General features: G+C 35.9%; 2 protein-coding genes across 6 annotated transcripts; one reads left to right on the forward strand and one right to left on the reverse strand.

The window, feature by feature from the left end:
• The first annotated feature begins 980 nt into the window (after nt 1-980).
• Nucleotides 981-26,087, forward strand: LOC127838240 (uncharacterized). 5 transcript variants are annotated; one of them, XM_052365858.1, is made up of 4 exons: nt 981-1,127; nt 9,716-10,320; nt 11,130-11,253; nt 13,148-15,286. In XM_052365858.1, the coding sequence occupies exons 2-4, from the start codon at nt 10,206-10,208 to the stop codon at nt 13,413-13,415; spliced, it is 507 nt and encodes a 168-aa protein (XP_052221818.1). In that variant the 5' UTR covers nt 981-1,127; nt 9,716-10,205; the 3' UTR covers nt 13,416-15,286. The 5 variants fall into 5 exon arrangements, with proteins under 5 accessions (XP_052221818.1, XP_052221819.1, XP_052221821.1 ...); XM_052365859.1 differs by lacking the exon at nt 981-1,127 and adding an exon at nt 4,500-4,686; XM_052365861.1 differs by lacking the exons at nt 981-1,127; nt 11,130-11,253; nt 13,148-15,286 and adding exons at nt 5,014-5,426; nt 24,299-24,422; nt 25,715-26,087.
• LOC127838239 (uncharacterized) lies at nt 16,004-17,722 on the reverse strand. The gene is made up of 3 exons (XM_052365855.1): nt 17,431-17,722; nt 16,943-17,247; nt 16,004-16,260 (listed from the first exon to the last, which is right to left on the reverse strand). The coding sequence occupies exons 1-3, from the start codon at nt 17,657-17,659 to the stop codon at nt 16,096-16,098; spliced, it is 699 nt and encodes a 232-aa protein (XP_052221815.1). The 5' UTR covers nt 17,660-17,722; the 3' UTR covers nt 16,004-16,095.
• Nucleotides 26,088-27,727: the final 1,640 nt, after the last annotated feature.

Raw genomic sequence — 27,727 nt, forward strand, 5'->3', positions numbered from 1 at the left:
AGTTAAAATGATAACGTTATAATCGGTTAAGACTTCACAAACATGTTTTGTTCCAGTAGGTACGTACTTACTTGTTTCTTTTGTCACACAAGTAAGAATTGCTGACTATAAATAAGCTAAAACTTAGCGCCAGGAAACTCAATCCTCCCAATCAAGTCGTTTAATGATAATTTGGTATCACCTTTGTTACAACACAGACAATTATGTTGGCGTATCTGTACTTTTGACCCAAAGGATACGTCATAGACAAGACGTGTGACTGAACGGTCAACAGTAAGGAAAACGGCATGGTGAAGATGAAGAAAAGTTTTGTAAGATAAGTGACGCTCCGACGTTTTCAGTTTGATTTCAAAGTATTAGTAACAGAATTAACAATGTTATAAGGGGCGATTTTCGGTAAAATATAGTACACATATATTGTAATAGATAAGTTAAAATACCTGGACAAACTTCGTAACTTTGCTGATTCGCAAAGCATGTTTACTGTGAAGATGAATTAGTTATTCCAAGTATTAAACCTAACAGATCAGGTTTTCGAACAAATTTGTCCTTATTGTTTGCGCGGCCATTTTTATGTAAAGCGACACATGCATTGATCAAATATTTGCTTTGAAAATAATTTATTATGTTCGTTTACTTTCCCCGACGATATCATCTTATTGAATACAGACACGAGGTTAAAACGAGCATTTTAGTGGTTCATAAAATGCAAGCCATCAGGCTACATTTTTTTTTGAATCACCGGTCAAGCTTGAAAGTCGCCACAGGTAGAATTTCACTTGACAGTTTCGATTGCCGCCCATTTAAAAAAACATCGATTAAGGTCATTCAGACAGCTGTAAAACAGATCTTGAATTCTCACTCTCTACAGTAAGTAGTAAAATAAATATTTGAAGTCTACTATTTTAGGCTCCCTATTTACAGACCAGATTATCTCGTGTAATCCACAGTAGATTAGCGAATTGATATTAACTGAATAAGTCGTAAGTACAGAATGTAGAACGTGGTTTTAAGTAAACGTGCCTTTAATTTGGAACAGTTACTGGTAGATGCAATTCATACAAAGTGTCGTTTCCTCGCCGGTAACATTTCGGATAATTTGTACATAACTGGTTAGGGATTCTGCGGTAAGACCACGTTACATCTTTTTTAAGGGACCTTTTCACGTCTTGGTAAATTGACAAAATTAGAGAAAAAATGTTTCAGATTTCGCAAAGTTTCGTTGAAGTTATGATATTTTTGAAGAAACAGTAATACTAAACATTTACCATGCTCTAAAATATCTATTATATGCATCTTTTGACGATTTAAAAACCTGAAAGTTATAAGAGCGTTCTGTTTTTGTCCTTATATTTTGTAACACTACGAAGATTACGTATACAAAGTATATAATAAATCTTTCATTGAATTAGCACGGATGGCCGAGTGGTCTGAGCGTTAGACTTCTACTTCAGAGGTTAGTTTTTCGAGCCCAGTAAAGGGTTACTTTTTTATTTCTTTAATTTTATTCTAGTCTTTTTTGTACTGGAGCTTTTTAGATCCAATGTTTACATTTATCAATATAAAGCATTTAATGACAAACTTCAATACATGCCAACATCTGTGAAAAGGACCCTTTACATGTGTGTGTTATGACCTTAAAAGGTGTTGATGTTACTTTTAAAATTGAGACGTACAACAATAACACAATTTTATTTTATTCAGAGCCCTTGCTGACGCTTCAGTGGTCGATGTCGGCTTAGGTACTACTAAAAAGTTCCACGAGCTCTCGTAAGTTTACTACAACGTACCCGGGGTACGGAAAATGCGCTTTTAAGCACCCGGCCATGCTCCGGGGTACATTTTAGAATATTTTCCGCACACCGGATACGTTGTAGAAAACTAAAGAGTAAGGGTATGACCGGAAGCATGTAAGCGTATTGCCATACATGGGGTATATTGTACTATACGTCAGAATACCCGGGGTACGTTTAAGTGATACTTGAGCCTGACTGACGAACTGCATGACGTAATTTTACGCAATGACGTAAATTACATCACGGCATAATCCATTTATTAAAGGGACTTAAGTTAACGATGGTATTTCAACCTCTCCTTGTAATATATAACGTTAGTAAAAAGTTACAATTAATTTCCTTGGCAAATTCAATGTAAAAGCAATAATTGCAACAAAAACAAATTCAAACTTATGCAGATAGAGAGTCTCTTTTATTCAACAGCATTTCAAGCCGAATTGATTTAAACACTAAATAAATCAAGTCAGGTAGCATGTAAAAAAGAACTTAATGTAAATTAAATGTCCCTGTTTTGTACCCAACGATGTTTTGCCTACCGCATGCACACAGAAATATGCACAAATAGTCATGGAAAGTGCCCAGACACAGAATTGTGATTTTAAATAAATGCTGTTGATTTTGTTTGTATAGCAGTGAACACCAAACATATTTAGTGTACTGTAACCGAAAACAATGCTCTTTTCCTCTATCGAAATCATAGAACAATATATTTTGTATGATCACTCGTGAATTAAAATCGATATTTCACCAAATACAACAAATATAATCAATAACTCATAAAGATAAAATTGTCTAAAGTGCCAAAAACATATATTTGGCTTCGGGGGATTTGAACTCACTGTTCAAATACAAGCATCTGTTTGCAAATAATTGTTGTACATGTGTCAAGAAATACAACGCAGCGATGCTATCAAACATGTGCATACTCTTTAAACCTCTGCTTTGACCCCACTGTACTGAGACGATCCTTCAACGCAATTGTTTATTAGGAACATTAAACCGTGTTCAATTGTTACGGTACATGAAACATGATCATTCATTTACTTTGGATTCTTTCTAATATTAATGATTATAATTTTTACGCGTTGAATCAACTTGATAACATCTACAGAGTAAATAGCTATTTTAAAATTAGTAATGATGTTGGATAGTGAATCATGTGTGTGTTGCGAATTGCTGAAAGCATTATTGTAATAGCGATCTAATTTGCAAAACCACACTATGCAACACTTACATAAAATACTGCGGCTTATACGAGTATATATGAGTTGTGTTCTTAGAACACTGGGCATAATGCACGTGCGTAAAGTGTCGTCCCAGATTAGCCTGTACCAGCACGGCTAATCAGGGACGACACTTTCCGCTTTTATGACATTTTTCGTTTAAATGAAGTCTCTTCTTAGCAAAAATCCACTTTAGGCGGAAAGTGTCGTCCCTGATTAGCCTGTGCGAACTGCACAGTCTTATCTGGGACGCCACTTTACGCACATGCATTATGCCCAGTTTTCTCAGAACGCGACTCATATGTTCTTAAGGAGAAACTGCTTTTAGACACATGAGAATTGTCGTGCGACAATGGGTCTTGTGTCAGCGGAGATCTAGACCAGCCGGTGAAATTGTAAAGTCTGGTCAGGAGCTACTATGTCCGTTATACAGCCACCCAAGGATTTTGGTCTCTTAAGCGAACAAGGCAGCAACTGCTCAGTCTGTGCAGGAGTAACGCTGGTCGCATAAGGCATAAGGACCCATTTTCGTATGACGTTGATTATAAACACTTGACTGACTAGATATTAACAAACGGTCGTAAATGTTTAACAGAAGAAAGAAAGAAATACAGAACGAATTAAGTCTTGTGAGTGAAGATTTATTATTTTTAAAATACCGATAAAGTTGCCCATGATTCCTAACGCGGCTTTGAGATCCAGAGGTTTTTATTGTATTGATTCACACGATTGTAAATATTGTCATTGCGACCAACAATGTCTGTAAAACCGTTGTTAACTGCTGATCGAATCGATGACTCGGCAAAAGATCGGTAATCTAAAAGGGATAAGGAAAACAATCAACTAAATGCAATTTCCAGTCAGTATATATATAACGTAATTCTACGTTTTGTTTGAAGTGTGTGTGTGTGTTACTGTGTGTGTACACGTATTTCAAAGATTATTAAGTTTCTCCCGCGCCATTGGCTGCATTATGTGAAAACCCGGAGTGTGTCACAATTCTCCTACCTTATTAACTATATGACTCACGAATTTTGTGACGTTTTTTTTAATTATAGCTGCAATTTCCATCCATTAGTTTTACTGAATTATATTTTAATGTTTGGTGTAGTCTTATGTTGTGGATTGAAGGCGGGGTACCCGGAGCAAACCGTTCCTGTCCGGAATAGTGACCAGCAACCAAACTCACATGCTTCCGGGAAAGGGGATTGATCCCGAGTCACTTAGTTGATCTTGTAATATCTCCTGAGCTAATCGGACAGCCATTGTGTTACAAGACATAAAACATCTGTATTACAATGCATTTCAAACTTTAATATATGCAGTATGGATTTTACATTGTGCTTCTGATTAGAACCATGGAAATATGTGTATTTTTTGTAGACGCTATTTACGCTGCTGAGCACAGAACGTAGCATTTAATTTTTAAACAAATATCAGTAATTACAATCCGCAAAATGGGTATCAAAAGAGTCGCGGAGTCTAGACTTACACTCTCATGTCGCTTAGCATTAGGAGTGATAATGCTAACATGTCACGCATTTACTGTTGACAAAATCCACCCGAAAACGTCTCGATGTATACGATTATTGCATAGATCTTCCATGTAAATCGTTAGAATTTCTCGAAAACGGCTCTTCGAAGAATTGTACAATTTTGTATAACAAGTAAGTAACAATTATGATATTATTCAAACCCAATACGGCTTATATTATTCACATTAAATATGCATGGGTATATGCACGCATGCAACCACATCATGTACGTATATAGACATACCACACGTAAGGATGATAATGTTTTTATACGAAAAAATAATGTCAATAGAACCTTGTTTTATTTAATTAATTGTATATTCTCAGTAAATGAATAATAAATGGCGACATTATAACAAAAGTGCCACGATGTAAGTGTATGTGTAAATGCATTATCTTTCTACATGCCGAATTATGTGCACCCTTTCAACTCTTTAGCTGGAGGAAATTTGTTAAAGTGAAACAGTCACCAATAACGTCGCTAGAGCCGCTTGTTCATTTGGGAAAAGATTAACTCTTTATCTTCTGTCAGATTGCTTTATTGAAATAAATTATAGTGATAACCCAATATGGACTACGCTCTTTAGACAGTCTGGTTCCATTATGTGTTACCCGATACGCTATTATAGAAGCGGTTTAAATGGAAATCGGAATTGCAAATGTCAATTTTAGTTTGCTGAATAAACCTGAATAGGTTACGATCCCACATCTACTGTGTGCGATTCCATTCATTTATCACATTTTGTGAGCTTTCGACTGAACCAACTCAACGCTTAAAGGTTTAAACTTGAAATGCATGAAAGTTCTTTGAAAATTGACTTGTTCATTTAACGGTGTGCTGGTAAACTGTTGACATATGGAATAAATGAAAGGTAAGAACCGCAATTATTTCGTTTTGTATTTAAGATTCAGCATTATAATGATTAAGTATTGTTTGGAGTTAGTAATAATTCGTGGCATTTAATAACCAAAAATTATTGTTATGTAAAGATAAATAAATATACAGAAGGACAGCACAGAAACAACCCGATATCTTCAGGATTAAAACAAGTAAGTTTTATTTTCAACTTTAACAAATGTTAAAGGACATTTTCACATATTTTTTATTAAATGCATTATATTGATAAATGTGGACATTGGATCTTAAAAGCTCCAGTAATAAAAAATAAGAATTAAATTTGAAAAAGAAAAAAGTAACCCTCAACTTAGCTCGAACCACTCACCCCTGGAGTAAAAGTCTATGGCTAGACCACTGGGCCATCCGTTGTCATACAACGATTGATGTATTTTATACTTTATATAAGCAATCCTCGAAGTGTCACAAAGTATTACGACAACAACAGAACTCACAAAATTATTCAATCGTTTCGAATTGCAATGCTTTATAATTTTCGGGTTTTTAAATCGTCAAAAGATGCTTATAATGGATATTGTAGAGCACGGTAAATGTTCAGTATTACTGTTTCCTCACAAATATCATAACTAAAACGAAAATATGCGAATCTGAAACATTTCATTTTATTTGGTCAATTTACCAAAACGTGAAAAGGTCCCTTTAACGAATATGGTGTTCCTCCACATTCGAAAATCTTTGAGGGATATTATCACTTATAAACGTATTCATTAAGGGATTTTCTAATTTATTTACGTACATGTATATCTTTTAAATTTTCTGACTAATTTAAGTACCCCTTTGTGTGATGCCTCACGAGTTCTTAAATTGTAAATGAAAATAAGTCTCGCTCTGTGAAAACTGGCTAAATGCATGTGCGTAAAGTGTCGTCCCGGAGAAGCCTGTGCAGTCTTGGCGTAAAGTGTCGTCCCGGATAAGCCTGTGCAGTCTTGGCGTCAAGTGTCGTCCTGGATAAGCCTGTACATGTGCGTAAAGTGTCGTCCTGGATAAGCCTGTACATGTGCATTAAGTGTCGTCCCGGATAAGCCTGTGCAGTCTTGGCGTCAAGTGTCGTCCTGGATAAGCCTGTACATGTGCATTAAGTGTCGTCCCGGATAAGCCTGTACATGTGCATTAAGTGTCGTCCCGGATAAGCCTGTGCATGTGCGTAAAGTGTCGTCCCGGATAAGCATGTGCAGTCCGCGACACTTCACGACACTTTACGCACATGGATTAAACATAGTTTTTCCGTCGTTTTAAATAAAAATATATTTGCCTTTTCTCCATGTAGGCAGTTAAACACATGTGCAACAAACATACGTACATATGCAATTACGGACGCATGTATTTTACGATTTATATTTAGACTGAAAAAATAACGCAATAAAACGCAAACCATATCCATCCTAGGTTCAAAAAAGAAATTTATCGCCAAGGATCAGCAGTAAATTGTATTATTCATTCAACTTAACATGACTTTATCTTTTAAACGATTTTACGATTAAGCTGTCATTAAAATAAATGTCAACGTTCGATAACAAGTTTTTGAACCGAATGACTTCTTTGTTAAACATTCAATGTTACACAATTTCGGCTAGCGTTTGGGTAGATATGAATTGTTAGGTTTGGTTTTTATTTAACATTAGACAGTTCACAATCTTTGAAAGTTAACATGTATATAAAACAAATATTCGTATATAAAGGGTTTAAAACACATTAACTTACCCGGATGGATATAGACAATTTAAAGCTGTAGGTGCACATGCTTTCATATGTTTTTTTTAAGCGAGTATATTCGATTTTTAATAATTATTTTGAACCTATAATAAAATGGCTTCGATTACAAATTGGATTGTTAATTTCTAAAAACAATAAATTTCGAACAAAAAACGTGCGGTCGAATTAGTTTGATTATCCAGATTATTCGTTACAACCATATTAAAGCTATAGTTCTCAGCTATGTTTATACAGCCTTACGCTGAATATGTCGTTCGAAATATCGTAACATCAATATCAACGTTCTGACAAAACGGGGCTTAATGTATGTGCGTAAAGTGTCGTCCCAGGTTAGCCTATGCAGTCCGCACAGGCTAATCAGGGATGACACTTACCGCTTTTATGACATTTTTCGTTCAAATGAGGCGGAAAGTGTCGTCCCTGATTAGCCTGTGTGGACTGCACAGGCTAATCTGGGACGACACTTTACGCACATGCATTGTGCCCAGTTTTCTCAGAACACGCTATGAAAAAATTAAATAACAGCGTTTCCTTATCGAAAGGAAATAACATTAATCCATTTTTTTCTTAAGAATGAAAAAAACGTTGTATCTCTTTAACAATTAAACCTGAATAAACCATATATCGTGCAACTGTCATCGATACTTAATATGGAAATTATGTTTAAGCATATTAAGATTATACCATAAAGGTAATAAATATAGTTACATTAAAAAAAACAAGATGTAATGTTGAAAAAGAACTTCGGAAGGAAAGTTGACTTTGAAAATCACTTATTATATAAACCTGTATAGCTTTGTTTGACACAAGAGGGAATCCCGTATTGCAATATATAAGTGATTTAAAGTGATAAACAGAAACAAAAAGGTAAAATAGATTTGTATAGATTGTTAGGGCAATTCAACATATGACAATTGCCCCCCAGATGAGTAACGGGGGATACTGCGAGATAAAGCAGACACCCCAATCGAGACACGGCACTGAATTTTTAAATTCTCTGTGTGAAGAAACTTTCTATACTAGCACACTGCATACCAGTTTAACGTCTCATGCGAAATATGAGTAAGAATGTAAGAATTGGGCGAGGGATCGAACCTGCGACTCCTCAGTTCTTGCATCAGTGTGTCAATTTAGCTCTCTTTGAGGATGTGTGGGTGTTTGCCATCGCAACAAAACAAAATTTGTGTACAAGTATGTATATTCGTATAGTATACGCCCGTATTAATCAAACATAGGTGACTATCAAATAAATACTTGGTAAACACCCCGATGTTTTCCTAAGTTCAACTAGATGTCCAAACGTTATATAACGTGTTAAAATTAAAAATCCATTTTAGATGCTTTTGTTGATTGTGTGCATTTTTAATTGCTATTAAACCGCGGTGCTGATACTGAATTATTTATTATTAACCCCACTACGAGGTTTAGGGATGTGCGGGGTGGGGGCTGAGGCATCATTATTGTTATGACAAGCTCTAGTTAATATGTAATGGTTAACAATTTGATCATCGATTCAATAAGGTACACGCATTGTAAACGTTAAACCAGCGTTTCCCGACAACAAATTGATGATAACTCTCGAGTGCTCTTATAAAAAAGAACATGTTTCATTAATATTTATCACCCCCACAGTGCTTTATAATTTATTATTAAAAAGCGTTTGGAGGATTTATTTGCTCTTCTATTGAATACGCTTTACTTCCATTATTTGTTTGAAAAGAAATGTATTTGCCTAATATACATTGCAAATGCATTGAGAGCTTCAATGTAGATTGATAGGGAAATAGACATTAATAAAAGGCCGATAAGTTGTTATCCCTTCCGCCAAAACATAATCATGCAAACTGCAATGACATGTTGAACAAAATCGTCTCACAAATGTGACAGACATATAACAAATAATTCTATACCATGAATAGGCTTTGTAAACGACCTTGATACAAATATTAATACTGGGTGCTTTCTCCATTTTTAGTCTCATTACTGGCAATCTGCATTGTGAAAGGGATATATTTTTAAGTGTTCGACACTAACAAAGTTTTATATAGATATTCACTAAACTTTATCTTAAGACGAGTTGTTGTTGTTGACTATAGCTACTAATGTTCAATTAAAAACAACAGCACATCGTCAACATATCCCTATCATATTCGTTCTGATATGATTATGAAACTTTGTCAAAAAATAAGCTGCGTCATGCGAAAAGGAGTCTTAAGCCATATATGGCAAGCATAGCAGCAGATCGGCCTGCGCATCCAACTACAGTGTTCAGGAGTTATCATGTCCGATATTTATACCATAGACACGCGTGTGACTTACCAGTGGACAGGAAAGCTCCTGACCAAACTGAGCGATTTCGATTTCTTGGGCTTGAGCGACGCTGGTCGCATTTGACATAAGACTAATTTTCGCATGACGCGACTCTTATTAAGTTGATGTTCGTTTGCTACATGTTGCGTTTAAATTATATGTAATAATGCATGGGTAAAGGTCGATTGTTTTACTTAAATCAACTCTCATTTCTGTTTTCAGATATACGGTTGACATGGCTATATGAATACATTGTGTTCTAATAAAAATATTCCTGTCAGTTTTTGGACAGCACCGTTTGCAAATGTGACATACAACTTTGATAATACAGATTGACTGTTGATTTCATTTTTTGAATAAAGCAACCTGATGTGGATTCGTGGTTTGTGATTTCAATTATGACAGTTAAAATATAAACCATTATAAAGGGAAATATCAAAGATAACAATACGGTGTTATCTACTTGAGATAATAATACGTCGTACATTCCGAGATTAAAGAAAGATTAGAAGACATGTGCTAAAGAACATATGAAAGGTTCATTTTTTTCCCAAAATATATGCTCGTTATTGAATCGACCTGAGAGGTGTATAGGTGAATGTTCTAATTGTGCCTTCAAGTAATGTATGGACGATAGAAAACGAGAAACCAGACGGTTGACACGTTAACACCTTATATCAACGTACACTTGGCGTAAAAGACACCAATCAACATGGCGTTTAACGTGACATACGGGGCGTTACAGTCGCATAACATCAAACACCTGTACACGACACGGGAGAAAACCATGCACCAGAAAATTCCAAGGCAGAAATTATACAGACCAGGTAAGACGACTTTGAGTTTTTTCGACATAACGTTTAGCCTTTATAACCTGTCAATCCAAATTGTATGTACGGAATAATGTGGCTTTCCTGCCAAAAAGATGAGTCCACTTTCCTGTCATAATGCAGTAGTTGTTGTTGTTAAGCTGAACGCTCAGGATTCTTCCTTCCCGGTATCCTCGTGAGCAAGGCCATTTACGACATGTCTGCAATACTAAACTGTTTTCTTAACAACAGAGCTCTAGATATTTTTTTAAGATAAAGAGTTTTTCACTAATACTAAACTGTTATATTAACACATTGAGGCCGGCGAATCCGTGAATCCGAACCAACGTCTTACATTCGTCCTCTGAAGGCATTTTTAAATAAATTTTAAATAAGACTAGACATACACAGCATTGACATCCTACGCTTTCATTCTGACTTAAAGGTTTGCTCTGTTATGTAGGTCAGAGTAAATTTTTGTATTGTTTTGGGAAAACTAAGCTTAATGTGCGTGAAGTGTCGTCCCTGATTAGCCTGTGCAGATTGCACAGGCTAATCATCGATGATTCTTTACGCACATGCATTACGCACAGATTTTCAAGAACGCATGTAATTTATCTACATGATGACATTATCTACACGTTCCGCTGTATGGTATTTGTCAAAAGAAACTTTCTTCTTAGCGAAAATCGACTTTAGGCGGAAAGTGTCGTCCCTGATTAGCATGTGCGGACCGCATGGGCTAATATGGGCTAACACTTTACGCACATGCATTAAGCCAAGTGTTCCCATTTCGCGGCCTAATAGTGACATTGTTTGTTATACAGAATTTCTGGAGTTGGAGAGACAAGCCAACGAGCGCCACAAGAACAGAGCCCGGCGTCGTCCGAAGGTGAACATGGAGTTCGTGCCGGAGTACAACATCGACGTAGCCCGTGCGCCTGCTTTCAGGTGGGAATTATGTCATATTCGGCGTTTCATATACAGTGTTTCATAACAAGTGTTTCATAACCTGTGTTCCATATTCTGTGTTTCAAATCAGATGTTTCATAACTCGCGCTTCATTGGCGGGTTTTCATTTCCAGTGTTTAATATCCGGAGTTTAATATCCGGAGTTTCATAACATATGTTTGATATCCGGTGTTTTATAACCGGTGTTCTATAACTTGTGTTTTATAAACGGTGTTTCATATCTGGTGTTTCATAACGTGTGTTTTATCACCGGTGTTTCATATAAGGTGCTTCATTACCAAGTTTTCATCTGGTTTTCATATCCGTGTTTTTAAATGTTTTGTTTATTTTTTTTCCTACACGCAATGCTACATGCATGGCGTTATGCCTTAATCGAGATATTACGTTAATACGCTAGTTGGTTGCCTAGAACGTTTTTACAGCCACGTTCTACAAAAGTGTAGTCAGGTTTTGCAACGCTACGCCCCGGCTTTATACAATGTTTTGCACTGATTCTTCAAGGTTAAACTGCTCGATTGGTCAGTGTCGGCTCGGTACTACTTAAATGTGTCCCCTTGGTATTCTTAAGTATACCTAAATGTACCCCGGGTACGGGAAATATACTAAAACGTACCCGGAAATTTTAGACTGTACCCGAGCTTTATTCCCGCCTAAAAACCGATGACGTAAAACGCGCTACGCAATACGAAACAAAATTCTCGTTGAACAAAGCCTGCCTTTACATTCTTTTTAGCATGAGTTTCGATAATATAGAGGCCAATAAAAAAATGGCTAATCGAGCGCAAAAAAGCACGCAGAACCATTGCATTAGATTAAATTGCAGTAGACCTTGTACAACCACATGACCATAAAGTAGTTCTGCGTCGAAGCACGTTCTACGATTCCGTAAGAAAACATTGCAGCCGACAATGTACAACAACTTTTCCAATCTCCACGCAGAGTTGTCGTTACTTGCTCTCACATACACCTCTGCGAAAGGCTCAGCATGCCATATTGCCCAGAAACTGGGCAAAACCGAACAAACGCATTCAAAGTATATTTGATTTGGATTTTTTAGGATCAGAGGCGTAAAATAATGAAATAGGAATTTTAAATTTACGATACATCGTGAAAAAACTTGCGAGTTTTAATGCAACTCTTTGGAACTATTTTATTGTCCGTTTACGCAGATGGAATCATTCCACGCTCCACGCACTTCACAAATGTAAACAATTGAACATAATTTTTATTGAGTGACGTTAGGCATTGCTTCGACGAAGTATGCATGTCGATTTATTAACATCAAAAAACCAAATCAATTTTATAATAATGAATTAAGACTGATATAAGATATTATGGTATGAGATGGGTTTTTTAATTCAGTGAATGTAATGTAACCGTCATGCAAGAGATTGTTTAGTATACTGTAACCTCCATGATGAACGATTGGAATGATCATGACATGAATGAGACGCTTTCATTAGAATAGTCCGTTCAGAGCCCATCACAGAGGTGAATGTAATGTAACCGTCGTGCAAGAGATTGCAACTTTTCATTGAGTTGCGCTTCTAGAAAGAAAGCAGTAGGAATCCGCTAGGTGACATTGCATTCGACAAATTATAAAAACGGGTCATAAAGTTGTGCTGCGAGCATACATGCAGTACATATCACATCTTCAGTGCATGCTTCTCCATATTGTTCTGATTTACGTTGTTTTGCATGACAACATTGTGCCACAAAACAATTGATAAGATGTTCTGATGTTTCCCGCATCTAAAATGTTCACACAAAAAAAAACTTTTTTCTTGCGCACTTATGATCTATTTGGAGCCGCACACGATTGTTTCATTCTAGGTCGACACATTTTACGACATAGACAACTCATATTTTTCAGGACCGCGAACAAAGAATTCGTCGATGATCTTGTAGCCCGGCTAACAAAAAAGCCCGCTGTAAAATCCAACCCGCGCGGCTGCGGCCATTACCAACGCGGGTTCCACGAATATGAATGGGAGGAGGATATGACGTCACCATCGGAACCAGTGCCCGCACGGAGAATGAAGAGTATTCTCAATCGTCTGACGAGACCTTGTGGGTGTGGAAAGCGTCATCCTAGCCCTGATTTACGCGAAGACGACTATTTACCAAACTTTGTGATTTGATATTTTGTAGGGTTAGAAATTGTTGATTTATTTATATTGTTTTACTATATTTAATTCAATGCGAACTCTATCTGGCCTGTGCATAGTCAATCGGAATTAATACAAGTGTAAAAATTATCTTTTTTAAAATAACACACGGAATGCTATGAGAGCAAAGATAGAACATGCATTAAAACATTATAAAATGTATAGGCAGTTATATGTATAATAACACATAAATGTTTATAAAGATCTTATAGAACATATTAATGCGTTTCATTGATAGTTTTATTTATTTAAATGATTGCTATTTAATTTTTTAAATTTAATTGTTCATGTTTCATCAGTATTGTATAACTGTTCATATCGCATCAGTATTATATGATTATTTTTATATTGTTATTTTTAAATTATTATTATTAACGAATTATAGTTTCAAGTAGTTGTCGAGATACAAAATGTTTTGATTTTTTTATTTGATTGGAATTTTTTGCTTCCTATCAATTCAACATGCAGGTTAATTTATTGTTTTTAAATTAATAACCATACTTTTTGGTGTGGAAAAATATGTTCATGTCGATTAAACTCATGAGCTCCAAGATGCAAGTCATGCGATAAATGGATACTGCACGATAAGGCGTCCTCTTATGTTACTTCGTAAGCGATGTGCTTAATTTCGTAATAAGAGGATATAAATCGTAAAAACACTATTGGTTTGCAAGACAATCTGGGTTCGTATTAACCCCACTTCTTACCAAGAACACTAAATAATTTTCTAAACATTAAAGATCCGTAAATGCTCGAAATCAAATAATACTTCGTAAAATAAATGTAACCCTTAAATATTCTTTGTTCCTAATAGCAATAGCCAAAATATCAACCCTAGAGTTGGTCTTTCAACATTGATTTAACATGTACAAAATGCTCGTTACTATTTTGTGTGAGACAACATATTTCATTAGAATTTTCCGCGACGATATCAATATATTTACCAGCGAACACAAGATTGGCTTCGAGCAGCGTTGGAAACATGACGTAGTTCTCATGTTTATTTATTTTTTCAAATTTATTAATTATGCAATATTCATATTTACTGACTGAAAATGACTAAGGCATTATGTCCACAAGCGGTTTGTTAACACAGTTAAATCTCGGAATTTGATGACGGCTGCTGCAGATTTCTGGGCAAGCTTGCATAAATAATGCATATTAACGCAAACCGAATGAATCCGATCCTGACTCGAGATCATCCGTACAACGAAACAAGAAGACATCGTGACACGATTTTTAGATGCTAAAAGTTGCAAACAGGTTTTTAATTAAACGTGTTAACACCAATATTACTTGTTTAACGGTCTTCCTATTGTAATAAACCTTCATATGGCATTATTTGTTGTTAAATTTTTTTAAACAGCATAATAGTATTGGACAGTGTTTACGGATCTTTAATAAGTGTCTTAATGTAAAATCTTAACTTGATAATTTCCCATCGCTAATTACAGTGTCTTTATTTAGAAAGATATGTAAATGACATTTAAAACTAGTGTTACCTAGTATATAAACAACTTTTTTGTTTTATATTCTTAATTCATAAAACTAAATAAGTGGTAAAAACATTACGCAACACTTAGTCCTATGGGTATATTAAGCATTTAGCGAGGAACTCAGTTCTGTATACACAAGCAATGGTTTGAACTCGGACATAATATAGATCTTCAGGTTTTGTGTAAAGTGAATTAAATGTTATAAGTGATTTAAAAAAATAATTTTGTATTTTAAGTTTGTATTTTGTTGTTAATGTGTGTTTTTTATTAAACTTCTATAAAATGCATATTAATATACATTTATTTACATTAATATTTAAATTAATAATATAAATATATTATATTGAATGGTCTTTTAGAAGTATTTATTGGAAATGACCCTCCGAAACACTGAACTACCTGGCATACAAATGCGAATCAATCCAATATCGAAAGTCGTTTTAATTAATATTGTTTAATGCATATTCATAAGTCAATACTGCTATTCTTCTGATTGCTTTAAATAAGCCTACGAAACCAGTATCGGATATGTGATTTGTAGAAAAAGGTTATCATTTGTGAAAAAATAGCAAAATATAGTGAAATAATAAAAACGCAAAACACGGTAGTATCGAATCCGAGGCATAATGTATATATACTCCGTCACCACACAACTATCGCATGTTGCTGGTAGCTGTTATTGCTATGGTGTTTTGTATTGATATACTCAAATGCCACACTTACACTAATAATATACTTTGAATGAAAACAATTCTTAAAATGTATATTGATTGAATAGGGATGTCTTAAAGAAATGTTAGTAAGTCTTTCTACTTCATATACACGCAGCAAATGGGAAAAAATAATTTCTTATCGACGATTATTAATTTAGCCGAAAAAAATGTCTATAGATGGAAAGTATATATGTATGCTATAATATAAAGTTGGTAAACGAGAACGAAGAACGACGCGTGTGTTCGAACTGTTAATTGATTACAAAGAAATATGAGGTTTGTAAAATAAACATACACAAGGTTTAAAGTATTGTTAGATAACAAAAATGAAATAAAGACAACGAAATGCGTATAGTGTTCAAACGGGTAGTTTATATTACCCGAAAATCTTCTTTTAAAGGTTTTATCATACACAATTGATATATTTAATAAAAAGGGACACAGTCAGCCAGTAAGCTTAGGCTTCTTGATGCAAGAAAATAATCGTCTCAGCCAGTTGCCAATCCTGGCCGCCACGCTTGGCTTCCTGCTGACCTTCGCCGCTGTCATAGAGTTGTCTCCCGTGGCGAGTATCGGGTCAAAGATGGTTGACTCTTTCACATCGGTAACCTGCAAACGGTCAAAATATACTTGTTTATAAAATATGCAAATATTATCATACATTTTAAATTTGAAAAAAATGTTCATGATATATGGTAAAACTTCCATGATATGTTCATGGAAGTTTAACCATATATTATATTTGTTTATCTAAATCATAAATAATGCATTACCTTATAAACATTTACTAAAAAGTGATCATTGCCTCACAACGAGTTGTCAAAGACATTATGATTATAGCGTTGCCCATAACTTGGGTAATGGGCGCATAACTCTGGTAAAAGACTATTAGAGCTACTGAATGTGCAATTTTTGTTGTAAACATTTGTTTGTAAACATTTGCACTTCATGGTCATTTAATGTTTCAAATCAATCATTTGAGAAATGAAGATTTGTTCTCTCTACCAACATTTTATTGAGTGAGAGCGACAAATCGTACGACAGATGGAACAATCGTTACAATTCTTTTTTTAAATCAAATACCTTTCGATGACTCCCGACTCGATTTATTATATGGGGAAGTTTATTTATAGTACTTTAAATATAATATGTTTGTAGACTTATTTAACATTATATTACGAGGAGATAAATAACATACAAGGATTTTACATTCATAAATGTTTAGGCATGAGGAAGCTTGTATGCTAGTTTTTATAAATATAATTGTGCGTGCAATATAAACAGTACTTACCATATCAGTAACTTTCATGCGGATGTTTCCTTTCTGATCGCCCGCTGCAGACGGTTTATATGAACTCTCAAATGGAGCTCTCAAAGCTTCTTGAATGGTCACATGAGGATAGTACCCTAGCATTAAGGCTTCAAAGCTTAGTGCTGGCTCCTCTGAACTATGCTTTACCGACGACGGCGGTAGTGGTTGCACGTGACAGATGCTATGCTTGGCATGTGGTATTGTGTCGACTAAAATATCGTGTATTTTCAACCCAGAATAGGGCAAATGGTGGTCGAATTTCGACGGCGCTGTATATTCTTTACCTGTAAATATATACAAAAAAACGTATAAAAAACCAGTGTTTTAAATTTTATTGTTAATAATAATCAGAACACATATATTAGAAAAATGTATTGATTCAAAACGTATATCTGTAGATAATCTGTGATAAATGTAACGGAAATAGAATATACCACTGAGCTAACACGAAATATGTAATACTATACCGGTTATTAAATAACGCTCCAGTTCCGATCTGCACAATGAGTAGTAATTATAAAAGCCAAATCCGGCAACATATTCATTAAAAGTGATTCCTCGATTTTTCCGTATTTTGATTTCGTGATAGATTTTCTCCCTCGCTTCCTGCGCATATTTCGCTTGCAGATCTCGAAGTTGCTGAAGCCTGATCGTCGGCTCTTCCGAGAGACTTTTAATTTCAAATAAATATTTCATTGCGGTTTTTTGACGTCTTCCTTGCTCAATACTTCGTTTGCGACTGATCGGCGTGTCCTTGACGCTAACGTCAATACTTTGCATTTCCGGTGACGTCATAAGTGTATACGACGTAATTAACGTCATTGATGTCAGATTAATCTAATATTTGTAGTGCATTTTGTAAGATTCTTTTGTGGCATGCGCGCCTTTTTTTAAATCGATATTATACCAGGTTTCTAGTACTGACGTGTTTATTATTCATCCCACTACGAGGTTGAGGGACGTGTACAGGGATATACTAGGGATGATTTCTCCCTCACTTGTTATTGTTCTACATTCAAACATTCATTGCTCCTTATGTCGGACTTATCAGACCAAGTATGTGTCCGAGAGCGACGAAACTTGGCAGATTTGTTTGCCACAGTGGGCCAAGCATGCACCAAGTTCGAGCGCTCGTCTTGATGCCGCCGTTGCCGGTGAAATTGTCGATGCAGGTACGCTAACGGGAACTTATCAGACCGAGTATGTGTCCGAGAGCGACGAAACTTGGCAGACATATTTGTACAAGTGGGCCACGCTTGCGCCAAGTTCGAGCGCCCGTCTAGGTGCCGCCGTTTCTGGTGAAAGTGTCGATGAATGTACGCTAACGGGCCCGTATCGGCTCCGTTACCCTATAATTGGAGCCTTATGTCGCACTTATCAGCCCATGTATGTGTCCGAGAGCGACGAAACTTGGCAGACATATGTGCCCCAGTGGGCCACGCATGCGCCAAGTTCGAGCGCCCGGCGCGGTACCGCTGCTTTAACGTATATGGTGTTCCTCCACATCCGAAAACCTTTGAGGGATATTCTCACTTATTTACGTATATCTTTTAAAAATTTTCACTCATTTACGTATATCTTTTAGACTTTCTCACGTATTTAAGTACCAATTTTTGTGATGCCACGTCTCGCGAGTTCTTAAGTTGTAAATCAAAATCAGTCGCGCTCTGTGGAAACGTGCTAAATGCATGTGTGGAAAGTGTCGTCGCGCATAAGCCTGTGCAGTCCAGGCGTAAAGTGTCGTCCCGGATAAGCCTGTGCAGTCCAGGCGTAAAGTGTAGTCCCACATAAGCCTGTGCAGTATAGGCGTAAAGGTCGTCCCGGATAAGCCTGTGCATGTGCGTAAAGTGTCGTCCCGGATAAGCCTGTGCAGTCCGCGACACTTGACGACACTTTACGCACATGGATTAAACATCGTTTTCCCGTCGTTTCAAATTAAAATATATTTTCCTTTTTCCCCATGCATGCAGTTAAACACATGTGCATCAAACATACGTACATATGCAATTACGGACGCATGTATTTTACGATGTATATTTAGACTGAAAAAATACGCAAAAAAAAAACAAACACATCCATCATCTAGGTTAAAAAACGAAATTTATCGCCAAGAATCAGCAGTAAATTGTTTTATTCATTCTACTTAATATTACGTTATCTTTTAAACGATTTTACGATTAAGCTTTCATTTTAATAAATGTCAATGTTCGATGAAAAAAATTGAACCGAATGACTTCTTTGTTAAGCAGTCAATGTTATGCAATTCTCGGTTAGCGTTTGGGTAGATATGAATGGTTAGGTTTGGTTTTTATTTAACATTAGACAGTTCACAATCTTTGAAAGCAAACATGTATATAAAACAAATATTCGTATATAAAGGGTTTAAAACACATTAACTTACCCGGATGTATATAGAAAATTTAAAGCCGTAGGTGCACATGCTTTCATATGGGATTTTTAGGGTATTTTCGATTTAAAAAAAAATTGAACCTTTAATAAAATTGCTTCGATCGTAAATTGTATTGTTATGTTCTGAAAACAAAAAACTTCGAACGAAAAAATCGTGCAGTTTGATTTTCCAGAGTATTCGTTAAAACCATAAACTATATTCCTCAGCTATGTTTCTACATGTGCGTAAAGTGTCGTCCCAGATTAAAAGCGGAAAGTGTCGTCCCTGATTAGCCTGTGCGGACTGCACAGGCTAATCAGGGACGACACTTTCCGCTTTTATGACATTTTTCGTTTAAATAAAGTCTCTTCTTAGCAAAAATCCAAATTAGGCGGAAAGTGACGTCCCTGATTAGCCTGCGCGGACTGCACAGACTAATCTGGGACGACACTTTACGCACATGCATTATGCCCAGTTTTCTCAGAACACGACTTAAAAATCAGCGTTTCCTTATCGAAAGGAAATAACTAAACTCGTTTTTTTCTGAAGAATGAAAAAAACAAAACGTTTTATCTCTATAACAATTAAACCTGAATAAACCATATACCGTGCAAGTGTCATCGATAATTAGTATGGAAATTATGTTTAAGCATATTAAGATTTTACCAGAAAGGTAATAAATATACTTAAATTAAAAAGTATTGATTCAAGCTGTATTGTTGGAAAAGAACTTCGGAAGGAAAGTTGACTTTGAAAATAACTTATTATATATACCTGTATTAGCTTTGTGTGAGACTTATTAAATATATACGAGTATTGTGTATTGTTGTTGCGACTCGAGGTTGTGAACTTTCTATTGCAATATTTTAGTGATTGATAGTGATAAACAGAAACAAAAAACGTAAAATAGATGTCTATCGATTGTACGGGGACTTCAACAAATGGCCATTGCCCCCAGAAGACCCGTAAGTTGAGTAACGGGGGATACTGCGTGATAAAGCAGACGCCCCAATCGAGACAATCGAGACACGGCACTGAGTTTTTTTAAGTTCTCGGTGTGAAGAAACTTTCTACACTAGCACACCGCATACCAGTTGAACGTCTCATGCGAAATATGAGTAAGAAGGTAAGCATTGGGCGAGGGATCAAACCTGCGACTGCTCAGTTTTAAATCAGTATGTCAATAACAGTACGAATTCAGCTCTGATTGAGGGTGTATGAGTGTTTGCCATAGCAACAAATACATATTATGTGTACAAGTATGGGCAGTATTAAAGAAACATAGATTACTATCAAATATATACTTGGTAAACACCCCGTTGTTTTCCTAGTTCAACTAGATGTCCAAACTGATTTATTTAACGTGTTAAAATTATCATTAGATGATTTGTGGCATGTGTGCATTTTTTAAATTGCTATTAAACCTGCTGATAATGAAGTCTTTAATATTGACCCCACTACGAGGTTTAGGGATGCGCGGCGTATGTGTGTTTGGGGAGAGGGGCGGGGGGCGGGGTGGCGGGGTGGCGGGGTAAGGCATCATATTTGTTATGACAAGCTCTAATTATGTAACGGCTAAACATTTGATCAGCGATTTAATAAAGTACCAGCGTTATAAACGTTCAACCAGCATTTCCCGACAGCAAATTGATGATTACTCTCGAGTGCTCTTATCAAAAAGAACATGTTTCATTAATATTTATCACCCACACAGTGCTTTATAAATTATTACTTTAAAACATCTAGAGGATTTATTTGCTCATCTATAGAATTCGCTTGACCTCCAATATTTGTTTGAAAAGGAATGTTTTTGCCTAATATACATGGTAAATGCATTGAGAGCTTCAATCTAGATTGATAGGGAAATATACAGTAATAAATGACCGATAAGTTGTTATCCCGCGCGCCAAAACATAATCATGCAAACTGCAATGACATGTTTAACAAAATTGTCCAACAAATGTGACAGACATAATTATAACAAATAATTCTATATCACGAATAGGCTTTGTAAACGACCTCGATACAAATATTTCTACTGGGTGCTTTCTCAATTTTTAGTCTCATTACTGGCAATTCGAATTTTGAAAGGGATATATTTTTAAGCGTTCGAAAATAACAAAGTTTTATATAGATATTCATTAAACTTTATCTTAAGACGAGTAAGGGTAGTTGACTATAGCTACATAATGTTTGATTAAAAACAGAAAGATACCTTCAACATATGCCTATCATATTCGTTCTGATATAATTATCAAACTTTGTCACAAAATAAGCTGCGTCGTGCGAAAAGGAGTCCTAAGCCATATGTGACCAACATAGCAGCAGACCGGCCTGCGCATGCAATTAGAGTGTTCAGGAGTTATCATGTCCGCTGTTTACACCATAAACCCGTATGTTACTTACGAGTGGACAGGAAAGCTCCTGACATGTTTATCAAGTATGCACTATATGTTACACTGCTTGGATAAAGTTCGGTTGTTTTATTTAGATCTACTCTCATTTCTGTTTTTAGATATGCGGTTAACATGGCATAATGAATACATTGGATTCTAATCAAAAATAACCCTGGCAGGTTTTGGACTCCATGGTTTGCATATTTAACATAAAACGTTGATAATGCAGATTGTCTGTTGATTTCATTTTTGGAATGAAGCAACTTAATGTGGATTCGTGTTTTAATTATGAAAGTTACTATATAAACCATAATAAAGGGAAATATCAAAGATAACAACACGGTGTTAAATAATTGAGGTAATAATAAGTCGTACATTTCGTGAAATATAAGAAGATATATGCTCAAAAGCATGTATGCTCGTTATTGAATCATAGGATCGACCTGAGAGGTGTATACGTGAATGTTCTAAATGTGCCATCAAGTAATGTATGGACGATAGAAAACGAGAAACCAGACGGTTAACACCTTATATCAACGTACACTTGACGTAAGACACCAATCAACATGGCGTTTAACGTGACATACGGGGCGTTACAGTCGCGTAACATCAAACACCTATACACGACACGGGAGAAAACCATGCACCAGAAAATTTCAAGGCAGAAATTATACAGACCAAGTAAGACGACTTTGAGTTTTTTCGACATAACGTTTAGCCTGTATAAGCTTTCAATCCAAATTGTATGTACTGAACAATGTGGCTTTACTGTAAAAAAGATGCGTCCACTTTCCTGTCCTAATGCAGTCGTTGTTGTTGTTAAGCTGATCGCTTAGGCTTCTTCCTTCCAGGTATCCTCGTGAGCAAGGCCATTTACGACATGTCTACAATACTAAACTGTTTTCTTAACACGTATTGAGGCCGGCGAACACGTGAATCCGAACCAACGTCTTACATTCGTCCTCTGAAGGCATTTTAAAAATAAATGTTAACCACCACAGGAAACCCGATACCTGGTGAGCAGCGTAATACCAATCGAGCAGCGCTGTGTATTTTCGCATGAACTTACATAGGGTAAGTAAATTGGAAAAATTAAAAAATTTCAAAGTCCAATTTGAAACAACTGTGAATTAACATTGATAACAAAGGTATTGGCCTACATGTAGAAAAAATCCTGCCAAATTTCTTTAAAAAATGAGCGAAATGTGGCTCCCTGAAGTAGAAGATCGGGCAAAATGGGCCTAAACAGGCATTTAGGGGAGACAAACTGCTTTAAGTTGCAAGCCCTTACAATAATTAAAGGATTTATACAAACTTACACATGTCTGCCATAACCTCTCAGCAGGGTTTCTCCAGAAAAATATTTACAAAGCAAAGAAATTGCAACAAAATGGCTGGAAATTAGGTTTTTTGGCACGAAAAAGAATTATAAAGTCGCTGCTCACATAAGATTTCCTGGTCTTCTCCATTTGGTATCCATGTTTTCCCAACATGGTCATTAAAAACGCAAATTTCTCCACAAGAAATAGTTTTCTGGAGAAACCCTGGTGAGAGGTTATGGCAAACTTGTGTCGGTTTTTATAAATCCTTTAATTATTGTCAGGGCTTTCATATTAAAGCAGTTTTCTCTTCTAAATGCCTGAACATGGCCCATTTTGCCAGATCTTCTACTTCAGGGAGCCACATTTCGCTATTTTTTTTAAAGAAAATTTGGCAGGATTTTTTCTACATGTAGGCCAATACCTTTGTTATCAATGTTAATTCACAGTTGTTTCAAATTGGACTTTTTAATTTTTCCAATTTACTTACCCTATGTAAGTTCATGTGAAAATACACAGCGCTGCTCGATTGGTATTACGCTGCTCACCAGGTATCGGGTTTCCTGTGGTGGTTAACCCATTTATGCCTAGCGTCTAGAAAAAAGGCCTTGGCAAACAGCGTAGGCCCAGATGAGTCTACAGGGTCTACAGGCCCAGGGTCTACGCTGTTTGCTGAAAGGAATTTCTGTAAGAAATATTCTAAATATAGAAATAAATATACTAGACACCCCTAATTTTGGAAATAAATTGATCCAATTTAGAAGGATGGGAGAGTCCACTAGGCATAAATGTGTTAATTGAATATGACTACACATGCACAACTTTGACATCCTACGCTTTTATTCTGACTTAAAGGTTTGCTCTGTTATGTACCGTACATTTTTGTTTCGTTCTGATAAAACTAATCCTAATGTGTGGAAAGTGCCGTCCCTTATTAGCCTGTGCAGACTGCACCGGCTAATCATCGATGATTCTTTATCCACATGCATTACGCCCAGTTTTCCAAGAACGCATGTAATTTACCTACATGATGACATTATCTACACGTTCCGCTGTTATGGTATTTGTCCTTTAAAGAAACTTTCTTCGAAAATCGAGTTTAGGCGGAAAGTGTCGTCCCTTATTAACATGTGCGGACCACACGGGCTAGTCTGTGACAACACTTTACGCACATGCATTAAGCCAAGTGTTCCCATTACGCGGCCAAATAGTAACATTGTTTGTTATACAGAATTTCTGGAGTTGGAGAGACAGGCCAACGAGCGCCACAAGAACAGAGTCCGGCGTCGGCCGAAGGTGAACATGGAGTTCGTGCCGGAGTACAACATCGACGTACCCCGTGCGCCTGCTTTCAGGTCGGAGTGATGTCGTATTCGGCGTTTCATATACAGTGTTTCATAACAAGTGTTTCATAACTAGTGTTCCAAATTTTGTGTTTCAAATCAGATGTTTCATAACTGGCGCTTCATTGCCGGGTTTTCATTTCCAGTGTTTAATATCCGGAGTTTAATATCCGGAGTTTCATAACAGATGTTCGATATCCGGTGTTTTATAACCGGTGTTCTATAACTTGTGTTTTATTAACGGTGTTTCATATTTTCTGTTTCATAACGTGTGTTTTATCACCGGTGTTTCATAAAAGATGCTTCATTACCAAGTTTTCATATCTGGTTTTCATAACCGTGTTTTCATATATGTTTTGTTTATTTTCGCTTTTTTTCCTGCACGCAATGCTTCATGCATGGTGTTATGCCTCAATCGAGATATTACGTTAATACGCTAGTTGGTAGCCTAGAACGTTTTTACAGCCACGCTCTACAAAAGTGTAGTCAGGGTTTTGCAACGCTACGCCCCAGCTTTATACAATGTTTTGCAATGATTATTCAAGGTTAAACTGCTCGATTGGTCAGTGTCGGCTCGGGTACTACCTACATGTGTCCCCTTGGTCTTCTTAAGTATACCTAAATGTACCTCGGGTACGGAAAATATACTAAAACGTACCCGAAAAATTTAGACTGTATCCGAGTTTTATTCCCGCCTAAAATCCGATGACGTAAAACGCGCTACGCAATACAAAACGAAATTCTCGTTGAACAAAGCCTGCCTTTACATTCTTATTAGCATAAGTTTCGATAATATAGAGGCCAATACAAAAATGGCTAATCGAGCGCAAGAAAGCAAGCAGAACCATTCCATAAGATTAAAATTTAGTAGACCTTGTACAACCACATGCCATAAAATAGTTCTGCATGGAAGCACGTTCTACGATTCCGTAAGAAAACATTGCAGCCGACAATGAACAACAACTTTTCATTGAGTTGCGCTTCTAGAAAGCAAGCAGTAGGAATTCGCTAGGTTACATTGCATTCGACAAATTATAACAACGGTCATAAAGTAGTGCTACGAGGAAGCATGCAGTACATATCACATCTTCAGTGCATGCTTCTCCATAGTGTTCTGATTTACGTTGTTTTGTATGACTACGTTGTGCCAAAGAACAACTGATAAGATGTTCTTATGTTTCCCGCATCTAAAATCTTAAAAAAATATACCTTTTCTCGCGCACTAATGGTCTATTTGTAGCGGCACACGATTGTTTCGTATTAAGTCGACACATTTTACGACATAGACTTTTCATATCTTTCAGGGTCGCGAACAAAGAATTCGTCGATGATCTTGTAGCCCGACTAACAAAAAAGCCCGCTGTAAAATCCAACCCGCGCGGCTGCGGCCATTACCAACGCGGGTTCCACGAATATGAATAGGAGGAGGATATGACGTCACCATCGGAACCAGTGCCCGCACGGAGAATGAAGAGTATTCTCAATCGTCTGACGAGACCTTGTGGGTGTGGAAAGCGTCATCCTAGCCCTGATTTACGCGAAGACGACTATTTACCAAACTTTGTGATTTGATATTGTGTTGGTTTAGAAATTGTTGATATATTTATATTGTTTTACTATATTTAATTCAATACGAACTCTATCTGCCTTGTGCCTATTAATAAAGTAAATCAGAATAAATACAAGTGTAAAAATCATCTTTTTTTAAATTTCACACGGAATGCTATGAGAGCAAAAATAGAACATGCATTAAAACATTATAATATGTATATGCAGTTATATGTATTATAACACATTTGCTTATAAAGATCTTTAAGAACATATTAATGCGTTTAATTGATAGTTTTATTTATTAAAATGATTACTATTTTTTTTAATTTAATTGTTCATGTTTCATCAGTATTGTATAACTGTTCATATTGCATCAGTATTATATTTTATTATTATTATTATTAACGAATTATAGTTTCAGGTAGTTGTTAAGATAAGAAATGTTCTGATTATTTTTATTTGATTGGAATTTTTTGCTTCCTATCAATTCTTTTTCCTACTTGAATAAGTCATATTTATGTGTTTAAAAGGTTTTGTACTGATTAATAATATAGCCTTTTCCACCATGCATGTTAATTTATTGTTTTTACATTTATAACCATACTGTTTGGTTTGGAAAATATATGTTCATGTCGATTAAACTCATGAGCTCCAAGAAGCATGTCATACGATAAATGGATACTGCACGATAAGACGTCCTCTTATGTTACTTTGTAAGCGATGTGCTTAATTTCGTAATAAAGGATATAAATCGTACAAACAATATTGGTTTGTAAGGCAATCTGGGTCCGTATTAAACTTCTTACCAAGAACACTAAATAATTTTCTAAACATTAACGATATGTAAATGATCGAAATCAAAGAATACTTCGTAAAATAAATTTAACCCTTACAAAATTCTTTGTTCCTTATAGCAATAGCCAAAATATCAACCATAGAATGGTAACATTGATTGACAAAATGCTCGTTATCATTTTGTGTGAGACAATATATTTCATTAAAATTTTTCGCGACGATATCAATATATTTACCAGCGAACACAAGATTTGCTTCGAGAAGCGTTGGAAAAATGACGTACTTCTCGTGTTTATTTATTTTTCAAATTTATTAATTATGCAATATTCATATTTACTGACTAAAAATGACTAAGGCATTAGGTCCACAAGCGGTTTGTTAACACAGTTGAATTTCGGAATTTGATGACGGCTGCTGCAGATTTCTTGGCAAGCTTGCATAAATAATGCATATTAACGCAAACCGAATGAATCCGATCCTGACGCGAGATCATCCGTACAACGAAACAAGTAGACATCGTGACACGATTTTTAGATTCTAAAAGTTGCAAACAGGTTTTTAATTAAACGTGTCAACACCAATATTACTTGTTTAACGGTCTTCCTATTGTAATAAAACTTCATGTGGAACTGTGTGTTGTTGGACGTTTTTAAACAGCATAATAGTATTGGGCAGTGTTTACGGATCTTTAATAAGTGTCTTTATGTTAAGTCTTAACTTGATAATTTCCTATCCCTTATTACAATGTCTTTAGTTAGAAAGATATGTTAATGGCATTAAAAACTATTGTTATCTAGTATATAAACAACTTTTGTGTTTTATATCCTTAATTCATATAACCAAATAAGTGGTAAAAAGATCACGCAACTTTTTTTCCTAGGGACATATTAAAAAGCTGGCGAGGAACTCAGTTCTATATACACAAGCATTGGTTTGAACTCGGATATAATATAGAACATCAGGGTTTGTGT

Source organism: Dreissena polymorpha, chromosome 7 (assembly GCF_020536995.1).
Source record: "Dreissena polymorpha isolate Duluth1 chromosome 7, UMN_Dpol_1.0, whole genome shotgun sequence".
Taxonomy (NCBI): domain Eukaryota; kingdom Metazoa; phylum Mollusca; class Bivalvia; order Myida; family Dreissenidae; genus Dreissena; species Dreissena polymorpha.

Bases quoted from the DNA above. Each gene is read 5' to 3' on its own strand.
- LOC127838240 (XM_052365858.1), top strand. From the start codon at position 10,206: ATGGCGTTTAACGTGACATACGGGGCGTTACAGTCGCATAACATCAAA. The intron at 10,321-11,129 runs GTAAGACGACTT...TTTGTTATACAG, and splicing joins GCAGAAATTATACAGACCAG to AATTTCTGGAGTTGGAGAGA. The intron at 11,254-13,147 runs GTGGGAATTATG...CATATTTTTCAG, and splicing joins GCCCGTGCGCCTGCTTTCAG to GACCGCGAACAAAGAATTCG.
- LOC127838239 (XM_052365855.1), bottom strand. From the start codon at position 17,659: ATGAAATATTTATTTGAAATTAAAAGTCTCTCGGAAGAGCCGACGATC. The intron at 17,248-17,430 runs GTATAGTATTAC...ATATATTTACAG, and splicing joins GGAGCGTTATTTAATAACCG to GTAAAGAATATACAGCGCCG. The intron at 16,261-16,942 runs GTAAGTACTGTT...GACCGTTTGCAG, and splicing joins GCATGAAAGTTACTGATATG to GTTACCGATGTGAAAGAGTC.